Here is a 21,510-nt window from a genome sequence, read left to right on the forward strand (position 1 = left end):
ATCAGTTGAGTCTAGTGTTCTTGATTTGTGCCAACTCTTGCTCTACGATCCTTCAGAATTTTCTCCTGAAGTTAAACAAAAAATCAGTTTATGTTTGAAACTGAATTGATATCTTTTGTTGGTTTTTGATTTTGTATCCACTTAACTCAATGACATTGAATGTTCGAGGAATATTATATTATGTTGGTGTTCCTTTCCAGCGACAACTTTCTCTTATACTGTTTGATTAGCACGTAGTTAAGATCGATCTTAACTTTATGTCACAGACTGGAAAGGTCGATATCGTGTGATTAATTAGTAATTTGATTCTTTAATGCTATGTCGATGGGACTGCCTTCATCTCATAGTTCCATCGCCTCCCCATTATTATGACATTGTAAGAAGAAGAGAAATTGATGACATCGAACATCGACACCTTATGCATATGTTGACATGGTGACTTCTCCAATAGTGTTTAATTCTTCTCCTCTAAACTCTAGCAACAATATAGATCGCTAGTAAGGTTTTATTTTGATATTGCAAGTGAATGATGTCGTAGCACATATGGGTCAAACTAAGGGAGGTGTAAGATGAAACACTAGTTGATTATTGACTATGAAACAGCTACACAATTCAAAATCAAGAAGAGTCTATGTAACTAAAAGCTAAGCTGATAACAAAAGATGACAAACTGCAGTTAATATGATAATTAAAATACTAAGATTAAGCAACACTAGTAATATGTATTGATAAACAACAAAACTCACATTGCAGTTATTCAATTATAGCTTAGATGAAATCGATATTTTATTAGAGCATGAGCAGTTTTATGGTTTTAGTTGGTCTTAGAATGAGAACACCAAGCTTAAATGGGTTTACCATTGTGAAAACATGGTCTAGCTTCTTGGGTTGGTTTGCTGGCAGACTAACGACTCCTCGGATGGCGTGATGTCCACAAATTACCTTCTGCCACGTGTCATGAAGCTGGGTTACTTTTTTCTTTTTTATTTTTTGATTTTAAGTGTCAAACGACACAGTAGGGCCCAGAAAGGGGTTTCAATATGCTGATGGTGTGCGTTGTAATTCACATGCTATCAGTGCTTTGCTGATAGGCCAACAGAAAAGGGTCACGTGGCTCCCTAAATTCTGCTGGAGTTTGCTTTTCCTTTTTTCCATCCAGTGCAATGTAATTTGTAGCTCTTAAAATTTGTAACGTTAATATATAAAAAAATCAGTTTCTAACTATAAAAAAACACACCAATGATTATAAAATTAAGCTCAAATTTGATATGTTTTTACCACCCTTCTTGTCAACCTAATTTTCTTTCTAAATTTTCCTACCCAAATTTATTTATATTCTTCTAATTAAGCCAATATTATATAGAACACAATTTAAGTAACACAACTTATTTAAGTAACTTAAATTAACTAATTAAATAGTGAATTATCAAAATGATTAATATCTCACTAATCAAAATATTAATACAACTTATCTAGTCTATATATAAAAAACAATAATTTGACCAATAAAATATTATAAAAAAGCTTTGAATGACTAAATACTGAGATGTTTCTTAGTAATGACTACCAATTCTTCGTGTGATTTTTAGTATTCTTTACCTACTTTCGCCTTCATAACACAAGACTTTACTACTCAAGCTACGTTATATACGCATCACCAATACATCGCAGGATTCATTACTATCCTACCCATTGTGGAAAAAAGGGATGAGATGGTGGAAAGTTAGTGGCATGTGAGGTGGAAAGATGATGACAGAAGAGAAAGTAGAAAAAATGATAATTCTAGCTAAAACTAGGCCACGCATTGCACATGCGCTTAATACTTAATAATAAAGCACAAGTGCAAACCAAAACTAAAGACTTAGTCATTTCTCACACCTAAAGCTGACTTTTATGATAACAAAAGCCCTAACTAATATATAGGTCTCCTATTTTCATAGCTTAGAAGCGTTAATAATCAATGACCAACAATTTTCAATTCCAGTACTCACCTATTTTTATGAGAGAATTCAAACTAATGACAAAATATCTAAATCAAGACCCAACTTTTGTTGATAAACTTAATTAATAAAATAACAATCTAGCAGATATAAACCCTAATTTAAACTCCAAATTTCATTGATAATCTAAAACTAGGGCTAAGTATGATGCAACATTGACCACACAAACAATATTATAAAACACTAAGTATATAATTCAATAACATGGGAATTAGAAGAAAATCATCAAAATATGACCAACCCATACTAGGGCTCAACTCAATTTTAGACAAAAAAGCTACTCGCAAATCTTGCTAACGGACTCCCCATGCAGTTGGATATGCACTAAATATATTTTCTGAAATCGTTAAATCTTGAAATGCATTCCAAAATCATGCGTTAATCGGTATATTATAATTAATGTTTAGATTCATCTAATATTTTCATTATTAGTTATTTTATCTAATGCCCTAGAGACGCTTGTTAGCTTTTGCCTTTTCGAAAACTAACTAAACTAGAAAACGGGATATCACATAATGTAAATCACAGCCCGCATCCATCATGATATGCGCTCATCACCGAGAATCGCGCCACGCACCGCGAGTCGAGGTATGCTCTTGGCATTCATCCACGAACTGCTGTTATGTCCGCAAGTCCTGGCCCTTTGTCAACTCCTTTGCTTCCTTGAACTCTTACGGCTCGTTTGGTAGTTAGTCATAAATGATGGTAATGGGAATGAATTTATATGTAAATTTGTGAGAAATATCATTGTCCATTCCCATGGTAATGCTAATTTATCCTAAAGTGTCCACTTTCCTTCTTGAATTTTCATTCCCATCCAATACCACCTTGTAGGTGGTAATGAAAATTGCTTCTCCTTGGAGACAAAAACACAAGTTTGTGAGTGAGATTGCTTGCCCATGGAGAAAAAGTACCTCCCCATGGAGATTTTAGGGGTGCTTCCCTAATAAAATTACACTTAAAATTCATTCCTATTACCGCAATTTATTAACGACTACCAAACGGACCGTTAAAGCATACAATCTTAAGCTCCTTGGACCTTGTGAGTCCTGTAAAATTCCAACTCTGACCAAATACTATACCAATTCCATTTATGTTGCTCCTGAGGTTCCCTAAAATCCTTAGTTCTCCACATAATTTCACAATTCTATTCAATTTTAACAATTTAAGCATAAATCCACTAAAATTAACACCATATAAATCAATTTCCTCCTCAAAATGCGCCAAATAAAGTGTAAAATATGGACTTAACAACCGCCTTATTATGATGTTTTTGTCTTCAAGTCCCAAGCTCTCTAAGGTACTTTACAATTAGGACATTGTTAACCACTTCCATTGTCGACTTATATATACCCTTCTCAATAAATTGTAGTTGATCGTCAATGATATTACTACTCTACACTAGGGGAAAAAAAAGGAAGGGCTGCGCTTTTTCTACAAGCGGAACCCTACTAGTGAAGGGCTGCACTTTTCTTCAAAAGCGTTGCCCTACATAACAAAAGGGCTGCGCCTTTGATGAAAAGCGCAGCCCTTCACTTAGTAGGGCTGCGCTTGTAGAAAAAGCGCAACCCTTTTTACATTCAGAAGGGCTGCGCTTTTTCTAACAAGCGCAACCCTACTAAGTGAAGTGCTACGCTTTTCTTCAAAGGCGCAACCCTTCTGTTATGTAGGCCTGCGTTTTTAAAACAAGCGCAACCCTTCTTAAAAAAATTTGAAATAATAAATTTGCGAGCTTCAAATATTAAGCGGGCTTCAAATATTATCCCTCCTTCTCTCTCCTCTCTCACATCCCTCCTCCCTTTTCCTCTTTCTCTCTCCTCTCTCACGTCCCTCCTCCCTTCCTTTTCCTCCTCTCTCATCCTCTCTTCTCTCTCAAAAACTCCTAGAAACGCGACAAAAAGCCTGAAATGATTTGCATTAATCGGGCCGACGGAGTCCGATTGCCTATTGTGATACCTTTTCGGAAGCAGAACGGGCCAACGAGTCAAACTCACTGCTATGCTGTGACCTATAGGCTTTTTGAGCCATCCGAGTTCGTTTAAGGCTCGAAATAGACATTTTTAAGTATTTCCGAATTTTATTATTTACTTAATTACGTATTAGGGTTTTGTTTTACGTATTTAAACATTATTAGGTCAATGTTTGGAGGCAGTTTTTGACTTTTCAGATCTATAATTTTTTAATCTTTGTTTTGATTAATATTCTTGTATTTTCAAATCTATAATTTTTTCTCTTCTGTATTTTAGTTTTTGTTCCTTTTTAAATTCATTTTCGTTCCGTTCTTTTTTTTTGTTTTGTTTTGGGTCTAGTTGCATTGTAGAATTCTCTATGTGATAACATTTTTGATTTCCTGTTTTAGTTTTAGTTTTCCTGACCATATTTCCTATTCCCCTTTTGGATTTGGATGGTTTGCTTTAAAGTTTAATACAAATGTTAAAAGTCGGAAAATGTGAGATTAATATATGAGTAAAAAAATGTCAATTTTTTTTTTTATTTTTTTATTTTTTGGTTGGTAGGGCTGCGCTTTTACCTAAAAAGCGTAGCCCTTCAAGCTTAGAAGGGCTGTGCTTTTACCTAAAAAACGCAGCCCTACTTAAAAAGTGAAGGGTTGCTATTGAAAGGGCTGCTATTGAAAGGACTGCTGTCAAAAAGCGCAGCCCTAAGAGCCTTTTTTAGCGCAGTCCTTCCTTATTTTTCCACTAGTGTTATCTTGATGTCTTTGGCATAACTCGTTAATGTTATCCTAACTCATCGTTTTTTTCGGCAGGAAGATTTGTTAAATAAAATCTTTTAAAAGTTCAATGTTGCGAAAAAAACCTTTTAAAGCATTCTTTTTGTAGAAAAAGAAAATCACAAACCTAATTTTTTTTGCAAGATGAAACTTATTTCAATTTTCCAATGTGGTTTTTGAGATGCATAGGGTGGCTCTTATCTCTTCCTTTAATCCCCTATTTTCATTAACTACAACACCACTCATATGCATCTCAAAAATCACACCGAAAAATGAAAAAAGGTTTCATCTTGCAAAAGAATCACGTTTGTAGTTATTTTCTGCAAAATATGGTTTAAAATATTTTTTTTCGCAAAATTTAACTTTTAAAAGATTTCTTTTGGTAAAATTTCCTTTTTTGGCATTGCCTGTAATCATATGTTACGATTAGGTCTCGCATCTTGTGGGACTATCGTCTCGAGGGAGGCTCTGATTCTACTAGCATTGAGGCTAGCAAAAATATGATTAAAGAGCGTGAAAATTTATTATAAACAAGTATATATATCCTTTCATCTCATTATTCCTTATGATTATTAGGGCCGCAATGTTGAAAAAAGAATTAACAAGTTAACAAATGTTATATTATTTAAAAGGTATTTAGATATGATTATAGTTAGTGGAGTATAAATATATTTCAAGGACATCTATTGGTGAATTAAGCTTCAAAACTTAGGAAGAATATAATAATAGTGGATCATGTTTGTAATAGAAATGTAAAGATTAGTAATGTAAGACGGAGCATATTAAAATGTTTAAAAATTGAAGTAGGATGGAAAAATTAATGGACAGGCTAAAAGAAGAAGAAAATGTAGAAGTTAAAACTGGTAAAATAATTGGAACAAACTTGAGAATAATTATGGCATGAATAAACACTGCTTTAAAGTTGAATTTGCCCAATTACGTACGCACAAATTCTAGTAACCAATTTGCAGGGATACACGATCATTGTCACTAGGAACATCTTGAGAACACGTACGAATGAGCAATGTTGGGAAAATCAGAATAAGTGTTTAATATTTGAGGAGAATATTGGTTTTCTATCAACAGGATGACTGACAATCCTCCAATATAGAGGAGCCTCCAAAATAAACCGGCAAGCAAAAATAATTAGGGCCAAATCAAGAGATAATAAAATTTTTAATGAAGGGAAGAATCATTAATGACACTAAATCCACGAGAATATTATGCAACGATTAAGAAATCAACGAAGATGCTAATGCTAATTTTCGACCAAAAGTTACGCAGCGGATATTAAAATACCACAACAACAACCGCACCACACGCTTGAAACGTGTATGGCGACTAGTTCCATCTCACTAAACATTCAATAAAGTTATAAAGAGGAAGACTAACACTCCAATACTAACTTCCGGGGGGTAACTAAAGGATTGTGGTTGTTGTTAACTGTCAGAAATAGGTTAACTCCCTTGAGGAGGCTACTCTCATTAATCAATAATATATACTGTTACAAGTACTAGGGTTACAAGAGATATACAAGGAAACTAAATATACATCAAAATCTTTACATATTTAGTATTCTAACACACCCTCGCAGTTGGAGCGGGAGGAGGACGGACGCTCAAACTGGAGCGAAAATCCAAAAAGAGAGAGCGAGGGAGGCCTTTGGTGAAAATGTCGACGTACTGATATGCAGATAGAACATGAAGAACACGTACATGACCAAGGGCAACCTTTTCTCGTACAAAGTGGATATCCATCTCAACATGTTTAGTGCGTTGGTGTTGAACGGGGTTGTGAGACATATAAACAGCACTAACATTGTCACAGTAGACGACAGTAGACGACATTGTCACAGTGAAGCTCAAGTAAGAGATTGCGAAGCCAACATGATTCAGCAACGACGTTTGCAACGCCGCGGTACTCAGCCTCAACACTGGACCGGGAGAGAGTGGCTTGTCGTTTCGAGGACCAAGAGATCAAATTGTCACCAAGAAAGGCACAATAGCCAGAAGTAGAACGTCTAGAGTCAGGGCACCCACCCCAATCAGCATCAGTATAGGAGAGAAGTTCGGAGGCGGGAGTGCATGTATAGTGCATGCCATACTCAAGTGTGCCCTTAAGGTATCGCAAGATACGCTTTAAGGCATGGTAGTGAGGCTCACGAGGATCATGCATAAATAAACAAACCTGCTGAACTGCATAGGTGATGTCAGGCCGTGTGAAAGTGAGATATTGAAGAGCACTGGCAAGCTGACGATAAAGAGTAGGATCCTGCATAGGAGGGCCATTGGAGGCGCTGAGTTTGGCCTTAGTGTCAACTGGAGTAGCACAGGGGTTGCAGGAAGACATGTGGGCACGGGCGAGAATCTCCTCGGCATATTTAGTCTGAGAGAGGAACATGTGCTGTGAAGTGTGCTTGACTGAAATGCCAAGAAAATAGGACAGGGGGCCCAGATAAGTCATGGCGAACTCGGCCCGTAGGAGAGCAATGATGCGGGTGCGGAGATCATCAGAAGAAGTGGCAAGGATAATGTCGTCCACATATAATAAAAGATATGCCATGTTCTGTCCATTTCGATAAATAAATAGAGACGGATCACACTTGCTGCTGACAAAGCCAATGGAGAGGATGTAAGTGGCAAACCGTTGATACCATGCCCGCGGTGCCTGTTTAAGACCATAGAGAGATTTTTGCAGAAGACACACATGTTTGGGCTTAGTATAGTCCTGAAAACCTGGAGGCTGAAACATATAAACAGTTTCCTGCAAGTTATCATGTAAGAAAGCATTTTTTACATCAAGTTGGTGGATGGACCACCTGCGGGAAACTGCAAGACTGAGCACAGTGCGAATAGTGTTAGGACGAACCACAGGACTGAAAGTCTCATCACAATCAATACCAACCTCTTGATTTTTACCATTAACAACCAACTGTGCTTTATAACGTTCAAAGGTCCCATCAAAACAAAATTTATGTTTAAACAACCACATGCAACGAATGACATTAGCACCTGGGGGGCGCTCAACCAAAGTCCAAGTATTATTTTTAATAAGCGCATTATACTCATCACACATGGCGGCTTTCCAGTAAGGGTCCTGAAGGGCATCAATGTGGGAGCGGGGAATAGGAGAGAGAGATGGTGGGGTGAGAGTGTTAAAAAATCGGTGGCCACGATATGGATACGGCTTACAGATGCCGTGGTGACTTCGAGTGGTAATGTGGCTCGGTGGAGGCGGGGGACGGGTAGGGGGGCTGGGATGGTTGTTTATGGGGCTAGGAGGGGGACGAGGCGGGGAATGGGGGCTGTCGGGTGAACTGGGCAGAGGTGTAGTGAGCTGGGGGGAGGAGCGAGGCAGACGGGTGGGTTGGCTGGGGGGGGAGGTGAAAGTGTGCGGAGCAGGGGATGAGGAGGGATTTGTGTGGGTTGGAGCGAATGAGGGGGGGACAAATGGTTGGGCCTGGGCAGGGGGAGGGGAAGCAGGTGTGGGAGTAGGGAGGGGGAAGGGAGAAGAGGCCCGAGGAGGATACGGACGAGGGAACAGGAGGACGAAGGAAGTCATAGTCCGTGAGGAGGGGAGAGTGAAGTTTGGTGACAGGAAAATGAGATTCGTCAAATGTGACGTGACGTGAGATGATAATTTTCTTAGTGGAGAGATCTAGACAACGATACCCACGATGATTGGAGGGGTATCCAAGGAAGAGACAAGGTGTGGAACGGGGGCTAAGTTTATGACTCATGGTGGAGCTTGTGTTGGGATAGCAAAGACACCCGAAGGTGCGAAGATGAGAGTAAGAGGGAGTGCGATTATAGAGGAGGTGGAGAGGAGTGAGGTAATGTAGAAGTTTTGTGGGGCGGATATTTAGAAGGTAGGTAGCCATATGTAGAGCTTCAACCCAAAAGGAGGGTGGGAGTGAAGCATGAAAGAGAAGAGTCCGAACGACGTCATTTGTGGTGCGGATCATACGTTCGGCTTTGCCGTTTTGAGAAGATGTGTATGGGCAAGAATGACGGAAGACAATGCCATGGTTATTGCAAAAAGTTGTGAATTCATGTTTAACATATTCGGTGCCATTATCGCATTGTATTGTTTTGATTGTAGAATTGAATTCTGTTTTAATGTGAGCAAGAAACAGACGAAAAGTGGAGAAGACATGAGATTTAGATTTGACGGGAAAAACCCATAAGTAGTGAGAATAGTCATCCAAGCATAATAAATAATAGCGATATCTAGTAGGACTAATAACAGGGGAAGTCCATAAATCAGTGTGGATTATTGAAAAAGGAGCAGAAGTAGCATTAGTAGATGAGGAGAAAGGCAACCGACAGTGTTTTCCTAATTGACAAGCATGACAAAGTGGGGAGAGGGATTCAATTTATTACATTGAATACAATTTTGAATGCGAAGAAAATTTAAAATGGCAGTGCCAGGATGGCCTAGACGATTGTGCCAAGTGGTAGGAGAGAGAGCATCAAAAGCAGATGAAGGAGTGGCTGGTGAAGCGGATAAGGGATATAAATCCCCAGAACTATTGCACCTCGTCAAAATGTTCCCCGTACTCAAATCCTTCACAGAAAAACCAGAAGGGTCAAATTCAACAGATACACGGTTATCAGTAGTGAAACGACGTACAAAAATAAGATTTTTGACAATAGTGGGGGCACATTGAATATTACGTAATGTAAGGGAAGGGTGTGGGGAAGGCATGGAGGAGGTACAGGACCCAGTAACTAGGATGAGGGAGCCATCACCAACCATAATATGAGAAGTACAATTACGCCAATTAGAAATAGTCGGAAGAATACCTGGATCATTCATGAGGTGGGTAGAGGCACCGTATCAAAATACCAGTTGTCATCAGGAGGTTGGAGACTCATGGCATTGAACATTTGAGGAAGTTCAGTAGCCACAGGGGGCTGATCTGCGGTCGAGGCCATAAGGGCGTGCTGGGCCGTGTCAGGAGCTGGGCCGGGGTATCCAGGAGCTGGACCGAATACTCCTGCTTGGCGAGAATGAGGCATAGTAGGCCTGGGTTGCATAGTAGGGTATGGGCTGGGAGGGTAGGCCCAGTATGGCTGCCAAGGGTTATACGGCCCAAAAAATGGAGAATTACTCAAACCAGAAAAGAAGGGAGAAAAGTTACCGGAAGAGTAAGGATGGCCACGACCCCCGCGCTGGCTCCTGCCGCGGCCACCACGTGGGTGGCGATTGCCCTGCCGACCACCGCGAGAGGAATGGTGGTGTTGCTGGTGGCGCGGTGGCGGAGGAGCGGTGGGCACATCAGTTTCAGCAGCGACAAGAACAGTGTTTGTGGGATTATTCGTGGCGGTTTTGCGGGAGGTTTGCCGGCGAGTCTCTTCAAGGGCCAGCATGGACCGGGCATTCTGGAAAGATGGCAGGGGTTGAGATTGCTGGATGAAAGTAGCAACCGTGTCAAAATCGTCGGTTAGCTCGGCGACGAGTTGGAGAACTAAGCGTTCCTCCGAGACTGGGTGGCTCAAACTGGAGAGTTGGTCGGCCACGAATTTGAGGGCCTGGCAGAATGCAGTAGTAGAAGAGTAATCATGCATTTTAATGGTGCCAAACTGATTTTCAAGATGCACAATACGGGTACCTTTGTTGTCGTGAAAAAGGTCGCGGAGTTTACCCCATGCCACCATAGCCGTGGCCTTTTCATCAAGGTTGGCGAGGATGATATCCTCGTGAATGGTACCGTAGATCCATTGAAGGACAAGAGAGTCAAGACGACCCCATAATTCATCATCAACCTCGGCAGGGCGTTTTACAGAAGAATCAATATGATCAAACACTTGATATGCGCGAGTAGTGTTGCAGAAGAGGGTAGCCCATGCATTGTATTGAGGCTTCTCCATCGAAGGGGTGATGGGAATAGCCTTTTGATAAGCGACATGAATCGCTGGGTGGTAAGGGGACGCCGAAGTGGGAGTAGAGGTGGCGGTAGGGATATTGCCGTCGCCAGTCATGGTGGACGGAGAGAAGAAAAGAAAAAAAAAAATGTAGATAGAGGTGGCTAGGGTTTAGGCTCTGATTACCATGTCAAGGGACCAACTCAACCATCAGCTTAAGCTTTTGGTTGAGTTGGTCCCTTGACATTAACTCTTTATATTGAAAAAGAAATTAGAGTTTTAAGAGAAATAAGATGTTGTGATAGATGCAAATAACGAAGCAAAAATTAATGAATAATTGACACAAGAAATTAACGTAGTTAATTAACAATGTATTAGCTACATCCACAGATAGAAGAGAAACGATTATATTAGATTTAGGAGAGAGTGTACAGATTACAGAATATGGTGGTAGAAGTTAATTATAGGATTTATGTAGTACTCTACTAATTAACCTAAACAGATCTAAACCCAAAACTATAATACACTCAATATACTAAATAGCATATAGCGAAGAGTTCGGCGTTGCCCCCTAACCCCAACAAATGCATTTCACCCCTGGACTTCGACTCGTTGAACTAACCCCGTACTAGGGTAATCTTAGAGCCAGATAATTAATTCTAGACATGATTGAGAAAAGGCAGGTTGGGAGATGTTATATTTTTGCAAACCGACTATATAAATTATTATTGAATTTGTCACAATATATATATCTCAATTCTGGATGCTCAAAGTTATTCATGGTAACACGAGCCAACTACTAGTCTAGTGTGTAGTTTATAGGTAACTACGTAAGTGCTAATGATAAATGCTTTATCATCAATGAAACGATAAAGTAAAAAAGGAAGTGGCTGTAACTGGCAGAGAAAGGCAAGAAATGAACTCTGCAGATCATTGAGAGAATATAAGATCCATGCTAGATTAACTCTCTCTCTTTTTTTTTGTGTTTCTATGTGTGTGTCAGAAACAGAGGAGCACATGAGCATCAATAAGCCTTATGATTAAGCATAAGAGTATTCAAATTTAGTATATTATAAATGGCATACAATCTTCAACTCTGCTTTTTTTGGGGAAAGTTAGGGACTTACGGTAAAAAAAAAAAATTTACTTCTAAGATCTTTTATTCGACAATTTCCATGTTACAAGATATTGGTTTCCCATGATTTAGGACTATTTTCGCCTTTTAAGTGTTAATGTTAAGAAACACCAAACGTAGCTAAACAAAGTATATAACTTTTAGGTCTCTTGTTAACTATCTTTCGTGCAAGGAAATAAGTCTAATGCAATGACGTACTTCATAGCCCCAATACTAGAGCGCTACTTTCCATGGAAATAAAGATTTATCTGGCCGGAAATTTTGGCTCAGGAATAGAGATGGCCAACAGTGCAGGCCAATCCAGCCAATCCAGCTCAGCCCACTTCGTGGGCTGTGTGGGCCGGGCCAACAAAAAGCCCGATCCAGTCCAGCTCGAATCGTGAAATTGGTTGGTGGGTCGTGGGCCAGATTTCTTGAGCCCAGCCCGCTAAAGCCCACTACTAAAACCGCCCAACCTGGACCATGAAACCGGTCCAACCCGAAACATGAACCAGACCAGCCCAATCCAAGTAAATATTGAACCAAATTGTGTATATTTTAATCAAATTGTATATATTTTAATCAAATTGCATATATTATAATTCAATCAAATTTAAAAATAATGAAATTATTCATGAATATTAATATTTGTATAAATATTTTTATTCATTTTAAAGATTTTATGTAACAATAATGAGTAATTTCAATGATTAAATAATTTTTTTTCAAAAAAATTCTCATGCCGGCTCGTCAGCCCGGTCCAGCCCACCAAACCTACAAACCGTGAAAATCGATAACAGACCGGTTTGGGCCAAGATTTTTCAGCCCGCTGACCAGCCTGCCCAATCCATGAATTTCACAGTCCGGTCCTTGGCCGTGAAATCTCATCCCAGCCCACTACGACCCACGGTCCGACCCGTTCAGCCCGCACCAGTGGCCATCACTACTCAGGAAAGAGATCCAAAATTAAAGTCCTAAATCACATATTTTGTAGGTCGTTGTCCTATATTAAAAGTTTACAATACCTAGCCATGGAAGATAATTATGTAAATATACTTGAGACCTTATAAACATCTAATAAGATTTGATATAGCTAGTCTTATATTTGTACTCGATCCCCTCCCCATATTGGATTTTGAAATGTATTCACTTTCTCACCAAAAAATTGACATAACTATTTATGTCCTAATTTTGCTCCTGATCGACTAGTTGCGACAATATGCATTGTTATAATTGATTATACAATTATGATTGAAGTTATTCTCAAAGATTATATTATATCTATATTTGCAATTATGCTTATTTTTGAATAAAATATATATTGAAACCTAAGTACTACTTGTATTGATGGTCCATATAATAGATATATATCTATCTAATTTTATTAATTACATTTTCAACTATTTATTTGAAAAGACGACCCTTATTGTTCGATAGAAGGTTTGGATAATTCGAAAAAAGAGCATATATATGTAAAATGTAACCATTATTGTCACATTTTCTTTCATCTTTAATTTACAAAAGATCAACATTATTTTTCGCAAAATTGAAAAAGAGAACATATAAAATTGAAAAGGGTAGGAAATTACTAACTTGAGAAGATTCTCATCACATAGGAAAAGAAAAAAAAAAACTATATAGTAACTCATCCAATACTAAAATTTCACCTCCATCTCATACTCTAATTAAGATTCTTTGTAGTACCCTAGATCAGATTATCCAATTCCTTTACATTATCTAACAAATTGTTGTAAAAAACAGTGACAAGTAGCACCATCAATTATTTCTCAGCCTGATCATCCATTCATCCATCTTATGAAGTAATGTCTACCTATCATCCATCTCACCTCAAATCTACAAAAAAAACACCAATAGAGAAAACTATAACAAGCACTTTACAGAAGGCAGATGCTTATTTTCTGAATTTAGTACCTCATGATTAGCATCCAAAAAGAATTGCACTCATTATTAGCTAACTTGGCCATTTTACACAACCCCTTTCTTTATCTCTTTTTCTTTATCTTTTGAGACAATTATATATTTTTCTTATATATATATAACTCACTAGTATTAGGTCTTTAATCAATGACTCAAAACAGAAAACTATCTCTTTAGTGGCACCCTTTGATTGACTACTAACAAGCTTAAACAGATAAATATTGCAATATTAAATTTATAAGATTAAGCACAAAAATATTTAATTAAGCTAATCAAGCATCATTAGCTAGCCATCGTTTAAAAATATTTTACAAAAGTCAGAGAATTTCATTTCAAAATGACCTTTCCTTGATCTCATGATCACCTTCAATAGAAAAAACTAAAAACAAAAAAAAATTTACAAGCTCCTTGAATCGTCAACCACATCCATCTCTTGCTTTCTATCGTACACTCACCCCCAGAGGGTATAAAGTCGGCAATATAAATATGTGGTCAGATGTAGCGGACCGTCTTTCATAATTTTTCATTTTTATCATCAACCCTTTCAAAACCTAAGCAAAACTTATTACCTCCAATATTAAGGAGAAAAAGAAACATACTACATATTCACTCATCAAACCTATATATCACTTGTAAAACAAGCTTAGTTGTACTAATACTATAGTACTATTACAAGATTGAGAATATAAACCAAGGTCTATATATTCATATATATATATATATATATACATATACCATATTCATCAACATTAACAACATATATGGCTGAAGAATATTGTGGAGGACCAAATTGGTGGGATTCTCCAACTACTAATAGAAGTAGATTCGACGGCGGCAGTGGTGGTGGTGGTGGTGCTGGTGGTGGCTCTTCCTCAACTTCCTCTACAACCACCCTCGCCAATAGCGGTGGTGGAACCGCGTACGGGTGGTTGACTGATGGGCCAACAGCCGTAGACACTAAGATGGACGCTTCGTCACTTCAGCTTGTGGGGCTTGGCTTGTCTTCTCAAGCCATGGCAGAGTGGAATCAGCAGCAAACTACTACTATACTGTAAGTAATACAATGACAACTAAATTACCCTTAATTATGAGATGAAGAAATTTAGTTTTTGTCTTTACTATTATACGCTAAATCCCGAAAATTATGGAGAATCGTAAAGAGTACGGTATTATACTAAGTGGACTTGCAACAATTTTTAATTTCAAACATGATAATTATGAGAGTTATTGTTTTTTTTTTTTTTTTTGTTGTTTTGTTGTAGTAGAAACCCGGAAAAAGCTGATAATAGTTTTAGGTCTATGCTGCAAGAGGGCATAGGGCTAAACGCGAACTTCCAACAAGATTCGAGTGGAGGAGGAGGAGGAGGAGGAGGAGGAGGTGGAGTGTTGTTTGGTGGTAATAATTCATCTCATCTTCATCAATGGAGGCCTGAAAAGCTATTTCCGAGCAACGAAGATTCGAGCTCGGAGTTTAAGCAACTAGGCCGCGGCTTTTCCTTGGATAATCAACCACAATTTTCTCCTAATGGTAGCTCAATAGAAAGCACGGTTACTTGCCAAGGGTTAAACGCACCATCAAGTTTTCAGCTCGATTCTTCTTCATCAAGCTCAGTTTTTGGTAGCCCTTCGAGTATCTTACAAGGTCTTATGGGCACCGAACATCAAAACCATCAACAACAAGAACAACAACAACAACAACAACAACAACAACAACAACAACAACAACAACAACAACATATTAATACTAATTATCAACAGAATTATTATGGTATGGGAGTTGCAAATGATCATCATCATCAACAATCTCAATTGCCTTCTCCTTGGGCAAAAGTGCCTCAATTTCTTAGAGCCACCTCTCCCAAGCAGCAACAACAACAACAACAACTTCAATTCATGAACAACGCGCCTTACTGGAGTACTTCCACCCCATTGAATGATGTTAGGCCAACCTTCTTTTCGTCGTTGCAAGCAGGCCAATTGCCTAATATGCCCACGTTTGAAGAGAAACCAAAGGTAATTGAATTAGGGTTTCGATTGAATAACGGCTTCTTTTTTTTTGTTCTCCTTTGTTTTATGTTGTTGTATGTTTTCATGATAGTATCTATGCCTACCAGGGAAAACTTTACTTAATGGGACAATATATTTTCAACTAGAATTACCTTTACAACAGTCAATTTTGCATTGCAAAAAAATGTTATACCAAATTTGTTTTTGTATTCTTATTCTAGTTTTTATTGTAGACTACAATGGAGGTAAGAGATACAAGCTCAATGTTAAAAAAGAGTGGTTCAGAGAATAATATTAAACGAGCAAGAAACGATGGTGCTTCATCAACTTTACCACCATTTAAGGTATTAGTAATTTCTTAACAAGTATAATTAGGGCAATATCTTGTTTAATTTGTTCAAATAACATATTGATGAAAAATTTGGCTAAGTAACTAAGTGTATTTTACGTTATTGATTGATTGTGTGAAAATCTTTTTACTAGGTAAGAAAAGAGAAGATGGGGGACAGAATCACTGCGCTCCAACAATTAGTTTCACCTTTCGGAAAGGTAAATGAAATTTTAAAGATGAATCAATTTTTTGTTTTAATAAAAAAAGTTTCACACTGTACTCTATTCTCATATCATCTTGTTCATCATATAGTTAATTAGTCTATCGTTTTAGTCATTTTCTTAGACCTACTATTATTATTTTCTTTTATGAGGAAAGAAAAACTTACGCAGATTCTTTCAGTGAGGAGGCCAGCCTAAAACATCCTTGCGGATGATAATAGACTTACTATTAATGTTATAGAGGAGTTAAACTTATACTAATTAGAGTTATGAAATACTATAGGATAAAATTTTATGTGGTGCTGAAATTCCCACCGTTTCTTTCAGCTTTAATTTTTACTTTTAGCAAAAGAGCTAAGCATGGCACTGATTGATGATTCATCATATGTCATTCTTTTTTTTTTCGATCAATTTTTGGTAGAAAAAAGCTTACTTTTAGGCTTTTTAATTTTATTTTTTCTCAGTGCACACTAATTAATATTGGTCCATATATGAATCATGGTATATTTCTTTTTTTCTTTTTCTACCTTTTTCAGACTGATACTGCGTCAGTCCTCTCTGAAGCCATTGAGTATATCAAGTTCCTCCATGAACAAGTCAGTGTAAGTTATCTTTTTGTATAATTACTTAAAGAAATGAAAATTATTAAATAGGTCAAAAAAGTGTCACTTATTCTAATAATATAAATAACATTTTCATGGCATATTACAGGTTTTAAGCAACCCATACTTGAAAAGTGGAGGCTCCTACCAACAACATCAACAGGTATATATTCTCTTTTTTTTTTCTTATTCCTACTCCCTCCATTTCATAATACTCGCTACACTTTTCATTGTGGGAAGTTTCACATTACTTGTTATATTTAACTAATAAGAAAAAAAATCTTAAAAAAGCTTTATTTATGTATGTTCTTCATTAATAATTTCATGTGATTATTATGAACATTAATGTAGAGTAACGAAAAGGCGAAAATCGATCCAGACGGTCCAAAACAAGATCTAAGGAGCCGAGGATTATGCTTGGTACCAGTTTCTAGCACCTTTCCTGTAACACATGAAACGACAGTAGATTTTTGGACGCCTACATTTGGAGGAACTTTTAGATGAAAGTAAAATTTAAACAAATAGAGATTATTATTATTTCTAAGAACATATTCTTGATACGTTGGTGAAAAAAAAAAAGAAAAGAAAAGAAAAGGAAAGTATATATCTCAAAGATGGAATCTCCCTATGCAAGTTGAAAGAGAAAGATAGGTCGTTGATGAGATCGATCAAGGAAGAAAAAGAGAGAAAAAGATGTGATGACGTTTGTGAGAATGCAACAATTTAATTTTAACTGTGTAGTACTAGCAAGGACGATAGAAGAAGCAAGAGATGATCATATGAAGGAAAAAAAATTGTGAATATGGAAAAAAAAAAGCAAAAGAATATGGCTTTCAAATTCAATGGATAGACAAAGAGAAGATGCATGGACCAGTTGAATTAGCCAAGAAAAAAAGATTAGAAATAAAAATCATGGATATATTTGGGGACCATGGAGCAAGCTAAGCAAAGAGAAGAGCTACGGCGTAAGAGAAATTATTACTTCTTAATCTTTGTAATAATTGCATGATTATGATTAAATTATTTTTAGCTATTTTTAAGGTTGGTAGATAGAGTTTCACATGATAGGAAGTGATGGGAAGTTTAGGATTAAATTTTACTTATTAGTGTTGGATGAAGATATTAGCACTCCATAGATTGGAATAATGCATGACTTTATGAATTTTGGAGTGCTAAAATCCTCATGCAATTGGTTTCATTGAACAACATACTAATTTTCTTGTATGCATTGAATGAAAGATAAGAAAACTCACTCTTTGACATTTTTCTTTATATATATATATGATGATATTCAATACGTCATATATAGGTTTAAATGCAATTAAGTTGATGCAAGTATCTTACTGTACAATCGTATGATAGTAGTACAACCTTTTTCTCTAGTACATAAAGAGTCATTACAAGCAGTTTATATTGATAGATACAATTTGATTTCGATTTTATATCATCTCCAAAACTTTACTTGTGCATTTTATGATGAAATAATGATGGAGCAAATTAATCATTATAGATTATTTTTGAAGTTTACATGTTTTTTTTTTATCTCAATGCCTTAATTACCTTTCTATATGCACATGTATAACATTACTCACTTGGCAACGTATATGATGATCATAGAGATAAAAAGAAGGGAGGGATAGATATAGGGTGATCAATTGGAATAATTGAATTCCAGAATAGGGGGGAGAGAGAGAGAGTGTGAATGTGGGGGATGTCATTGGATTGGAAATCTAACTTTTAGATTTGTTTATGTGATAGGGAATATGTTAGTGGAAGTGCTAGAGGGGTCCATATCTTGTTGCTTTAAAGGATTTATTTTTATTAAAATTTTGTTCTTGTAAATTAGAGAAAGGAGGATGGAGTGAGTGTAATTGCTGAAGGAGCCCATCATCTATACTTTTGTGCTTTATATCGAATGGTCACATTGAGGAGCGTCCATTGGAAGGTTTCATTGGAGGGGCTAACTGAGTAAACAAGGGTTTTGTTTTTAAAATTTATCAATTAAAAGTTTTAGTTTGACTTTTCATCTTTGTATATTTTTTTTTTCAAAAGAAAAATATTGGTGCTAAGTTTGGCTAACGGCAAAAAAGTAATATTGTTTTATGGATAAAAAGTGGCTTTGTAAGAAAACAACTTATTAGGTTTTTTTTTTTCTAATGATGAGAGAATACTAAAAAAATTTCCATTCATGATAAGAACTACTTAATTTTTGCTTATTTATAATATTCGTATTTCATTCATGGTAAGAAAATAGTTGAATTATTTGTATAATAATGTTTACTATTCACATCTTACATTTTTACTATTTTTGGTGATTTATATTTTAGGAAAAACATAGTCATATTGGATCTTGTTACATTTGTTTCAATGTATATCTTTTTAACACTAATTTTTAATAAGATTTACTTATTAGTAATTAAAGATAATAAAGTTTAAAACCATGCATCGACAAACGTGAAGATATGAAATGGTGCAACACTATCTAAACGGAGTAAGTAATCAACATTGTTTTGAGATATGTAGTACAAAAAATTATTTTTAGACTTTTTCATCACATATGTAGAAGTATCATAAAAATCATACTACTATTTTAACAAATGAATTGAAAAAATTAATAGGAGAGGTAGGAAAATTTTGACCTTAAAATGTTAAATCAAAACTTAACTATATTACTCTATCCCATATTAAATAATACAATTTGACCGGCATAGAGTTTTAGGAGTTTTACTTTGATTTCTTAATCTTATTATTGGTAGTTGGTAGGAGTATTTTTCTTTATTATGGTTAGCGGATTGTGCGGCCTCAACTTTTTGAAGTAAGAGTGTGCAAGTGTGATGTTTCTTTATAATTGTTATATTAGTTCCCATGAAGAGAGAGAAATAATATTAAATTGATGGGACCATATCATTTTAGGAAGTGTATCAATTAACAAGTAACGGCCAAAAATAGAAATCACATCAATGAATATGGGACGAAAGGAGTATATAATTTGAGTTTTAGTGACATCACTCTGAAATAAGAACACTAAGTTGTAATCCTTTTTTAACCAATAAGTCATCCTTTTTTTAAAAAAACAAAAGGGACAACCATAAGGAGATATCTAATAATCACGATTTCCTCCCACATATACATGCAAAGTGCGGGGTATATTGTGCGGAGATGGTAAATGGAGCATTGGTGTGTAATGTGTGGTGTGATGAGCAAGGAAGTGATATAACAACCCGCAACAATGAAAACTAACCACACTCGCTCTGACAACCAAGGAAGGTTGAAGAGGCATTAGAAATTGCCAGCTTGCAGGCTGGTGCCTGCGTCCACGGGGTCTAACGAGAAGGTCGCAGCCAAGTGCCGCGCCGGCGAGAAATCCCACACAACTTCCTTCACATCGTGTCTCTAATGCTTAGTTGGTTTTAATTTCCTTGTTTAGCTAGGATTCCTCAGTTATACCCCTAGTATAAATATATTTTTAGCCGTTATTGTTTATTGACGTCATGCCAAGAATAAGTGTCAAGAGATAAATATTCTCAAATTTAGAGAGACTAGAGCGAACCTTGCAAACGGTTAGAGAGTCTATAGATATTAAAGAATTCTTCTTGTATCATCATCTTATATTCAAAGTCATAGTTCGGTGTTTGTGATTTTCTTCCTATTTAAGGGTTTCCATGTCAAATGTTCTTGTGTTCTTTATTGCTTTAGTTTCTTAATTCTTCTGTATATCATACTTTGATTGTTTGATTTGTTAGCGCCTACGATACGTATTAGGTTGAATCGTTATACAACAAGGTCTTGTTGAATAGGTGAAGTGGATGACGGAAAGGTGGGGATCGATAAATTCGATGGTAAGGATTTTGGTTTGTGGAAGATGCAGATTGATGGATTTCACTATTATTAGTAAACAATAATGGAATAATTCCTTCATATTCATAGAAATAGGGGACATGATTCACATGGATATTGTAAGTCTCACTTGGGCTGCTTTAATGGTAGTTTTAACATTTTCTCTTTCACTTGTAGTATGGGGAAGAAGTGGACTCTAGAAATACGACTTAATTTGAGTTGAGCAAAAAAACTGTATTATCTATACTAGAAATACCTGTACCAACCTATATCGAAAAAGAAGAATGCTACAACGAAAGATGAAGATTGGGCAATGCTAGATCGAAAAGCACTAGGTGTGGTTCTATTGACATTGGCAAATAGCGTTGCTTATAGTGTCAAGGACATCAAAACAACGACGGGGTTGATCAAGACTCTTTCAGACATGTACGACAAGCATTTTCGGTGAATAAGGTATATCTAGTGCGTCATTTCTTTGAACTTGAGATGATTGGTGGTGAGTCTGCTGCTGGATTTATTAATGAATTTAGTAGAATTATTAGTCCATTGGTGTATGTGAAAACTACCTTTGATGATAAGATAAAAGCTTTAATATCATTGTCCTCTTTATCAAAAGAGTGGGAAACTGTTATTTCTACTATTAGTAATTTCGCAGGAAAGGATGCACTAAAGTTGGATGATGCTAGAGATTTGGTGTTGAGTAATTGTACTGGACATAAGGATTCTGAGGAGTCTTCCGGTGGAGCATACAGTGCTGAGGGTAGACGGAGGATACAACTTGGGAGATCTAAGCGGGGAAAGTCCTTGGAAAAGAGCAGTAGAAGAGTTGGTAAGGTAAAAGCAGAGTATTGGGAATGTGGCA

At 36.7% G+C, this 21,510-nt stretch overlaps 2 protein-coding genes across 6 annotated transcripts; one reads left to right on the forward strand and one right to left on the reverse strand.

Annotated features, from left to right (window-relative positions):
- Window positions 1-6,552: 6,552 nt before the first annotated feature.
- On the reverse strand, window positions 6,553-7,806 carry LOC109136435 (uncharacterized mitochondrial protein AtMg00810-like). The gene has a single exon (XM_019252537.1). It carries the CDS (start codon window positions 7,804-7,806, stop codon window positions 6,553-6,555), a length of 1,254 nt encoding a protein of 417 aa, XP_019108082.1.
- Window positions 7,807-13,846: 6,040 nt separating this feature from the next.
- LOC104907117 (transcription factor bHLH123) lies at window positions 13,847-18,113 on the forward strand. Of its 5 annotated transcripts, none has more exons than XM_010696002.4 (7): window positions 13,851-14,701; window positions 14,913-15,663; window positions 15,891-16,001; window positions 16,141-16,206; window positions 16,746-16,805; window positions 16,921-16,974; window positions 17,163-18,113. In XM_010696002.4, the coding sequence occupies exons 1-7, from the start codon at window positions 14,412-14,414 to the stop codon at window positions 17,313-17,315; spliced, it is 1,485 nt and encodes a 494-aa protein (XP_010694304.2). In that variant the 5' UTR covers window positions 13,851-14,411; the 3' UTR covers window positions 17,316-18,113. The 5 variants fall into 5 exon arrangements, with proteins under 5 accessions (XP_057249896.1, XP_057249895.1, XP_010694304.2 ...); XM_010696001.4 differs by having other exon boundaries at window positions 13,853-14,701; window positions 14,916-15,663; window positions 16,746-16,811; XM_010696000.4 differs by having other exon boundaries at window positions 13,854-14,701; window positions 16,746-16,811.
- The last annotated feature ends 3,397 nt before the right edge of the window (window positions 18,114-21,510 follow it).

Source organism: Beta vulgaris, chromosome 4 (genome assembly GCF_026745355.1).
Source record: "Beta vulgaris subsp. vulgaris cultivar EL10 chromosome 4, EL10.2, whole genome shotgun sequence".
NCBI lineage: Eukaryota > Viridiplantae > Streptophyta > Magnoliopsida > Caryophyllales > Amaranthaceae > Beta > Beta vulgaris.

Bases quoted from the DNA above. Each gene is read 5' to 3' on its own strand.
- LOC109136435 (XM_019252537.1), bottom strand. From the start codon at position 7,806: ATGTGTGATGAGTATAATGCGCTTATTAAAAATAATACTTGGACTTTG.
- LOC104907117 (XM_010696000.4), top strand. From the start codon at position 14,412: ATGGCTGAAGAATATTGTGGAGGACCAAATTGGTGGGATTCTCCAACT. The intron at 14,702-14,912 runs GTAAGTAATACA...GTTTTGTTGTAG, and splicing joins CAGCAAACTACTACTATACT to TAGAAACCCGGAAAAAGCTG. The intron at 16,812-16,920 runs GTAAGTTATCTT...GGCATATTACAG, and splicing joins TCCTCCATGAACAAGTCAGT to GTTTTAAGCAACCCATACTT.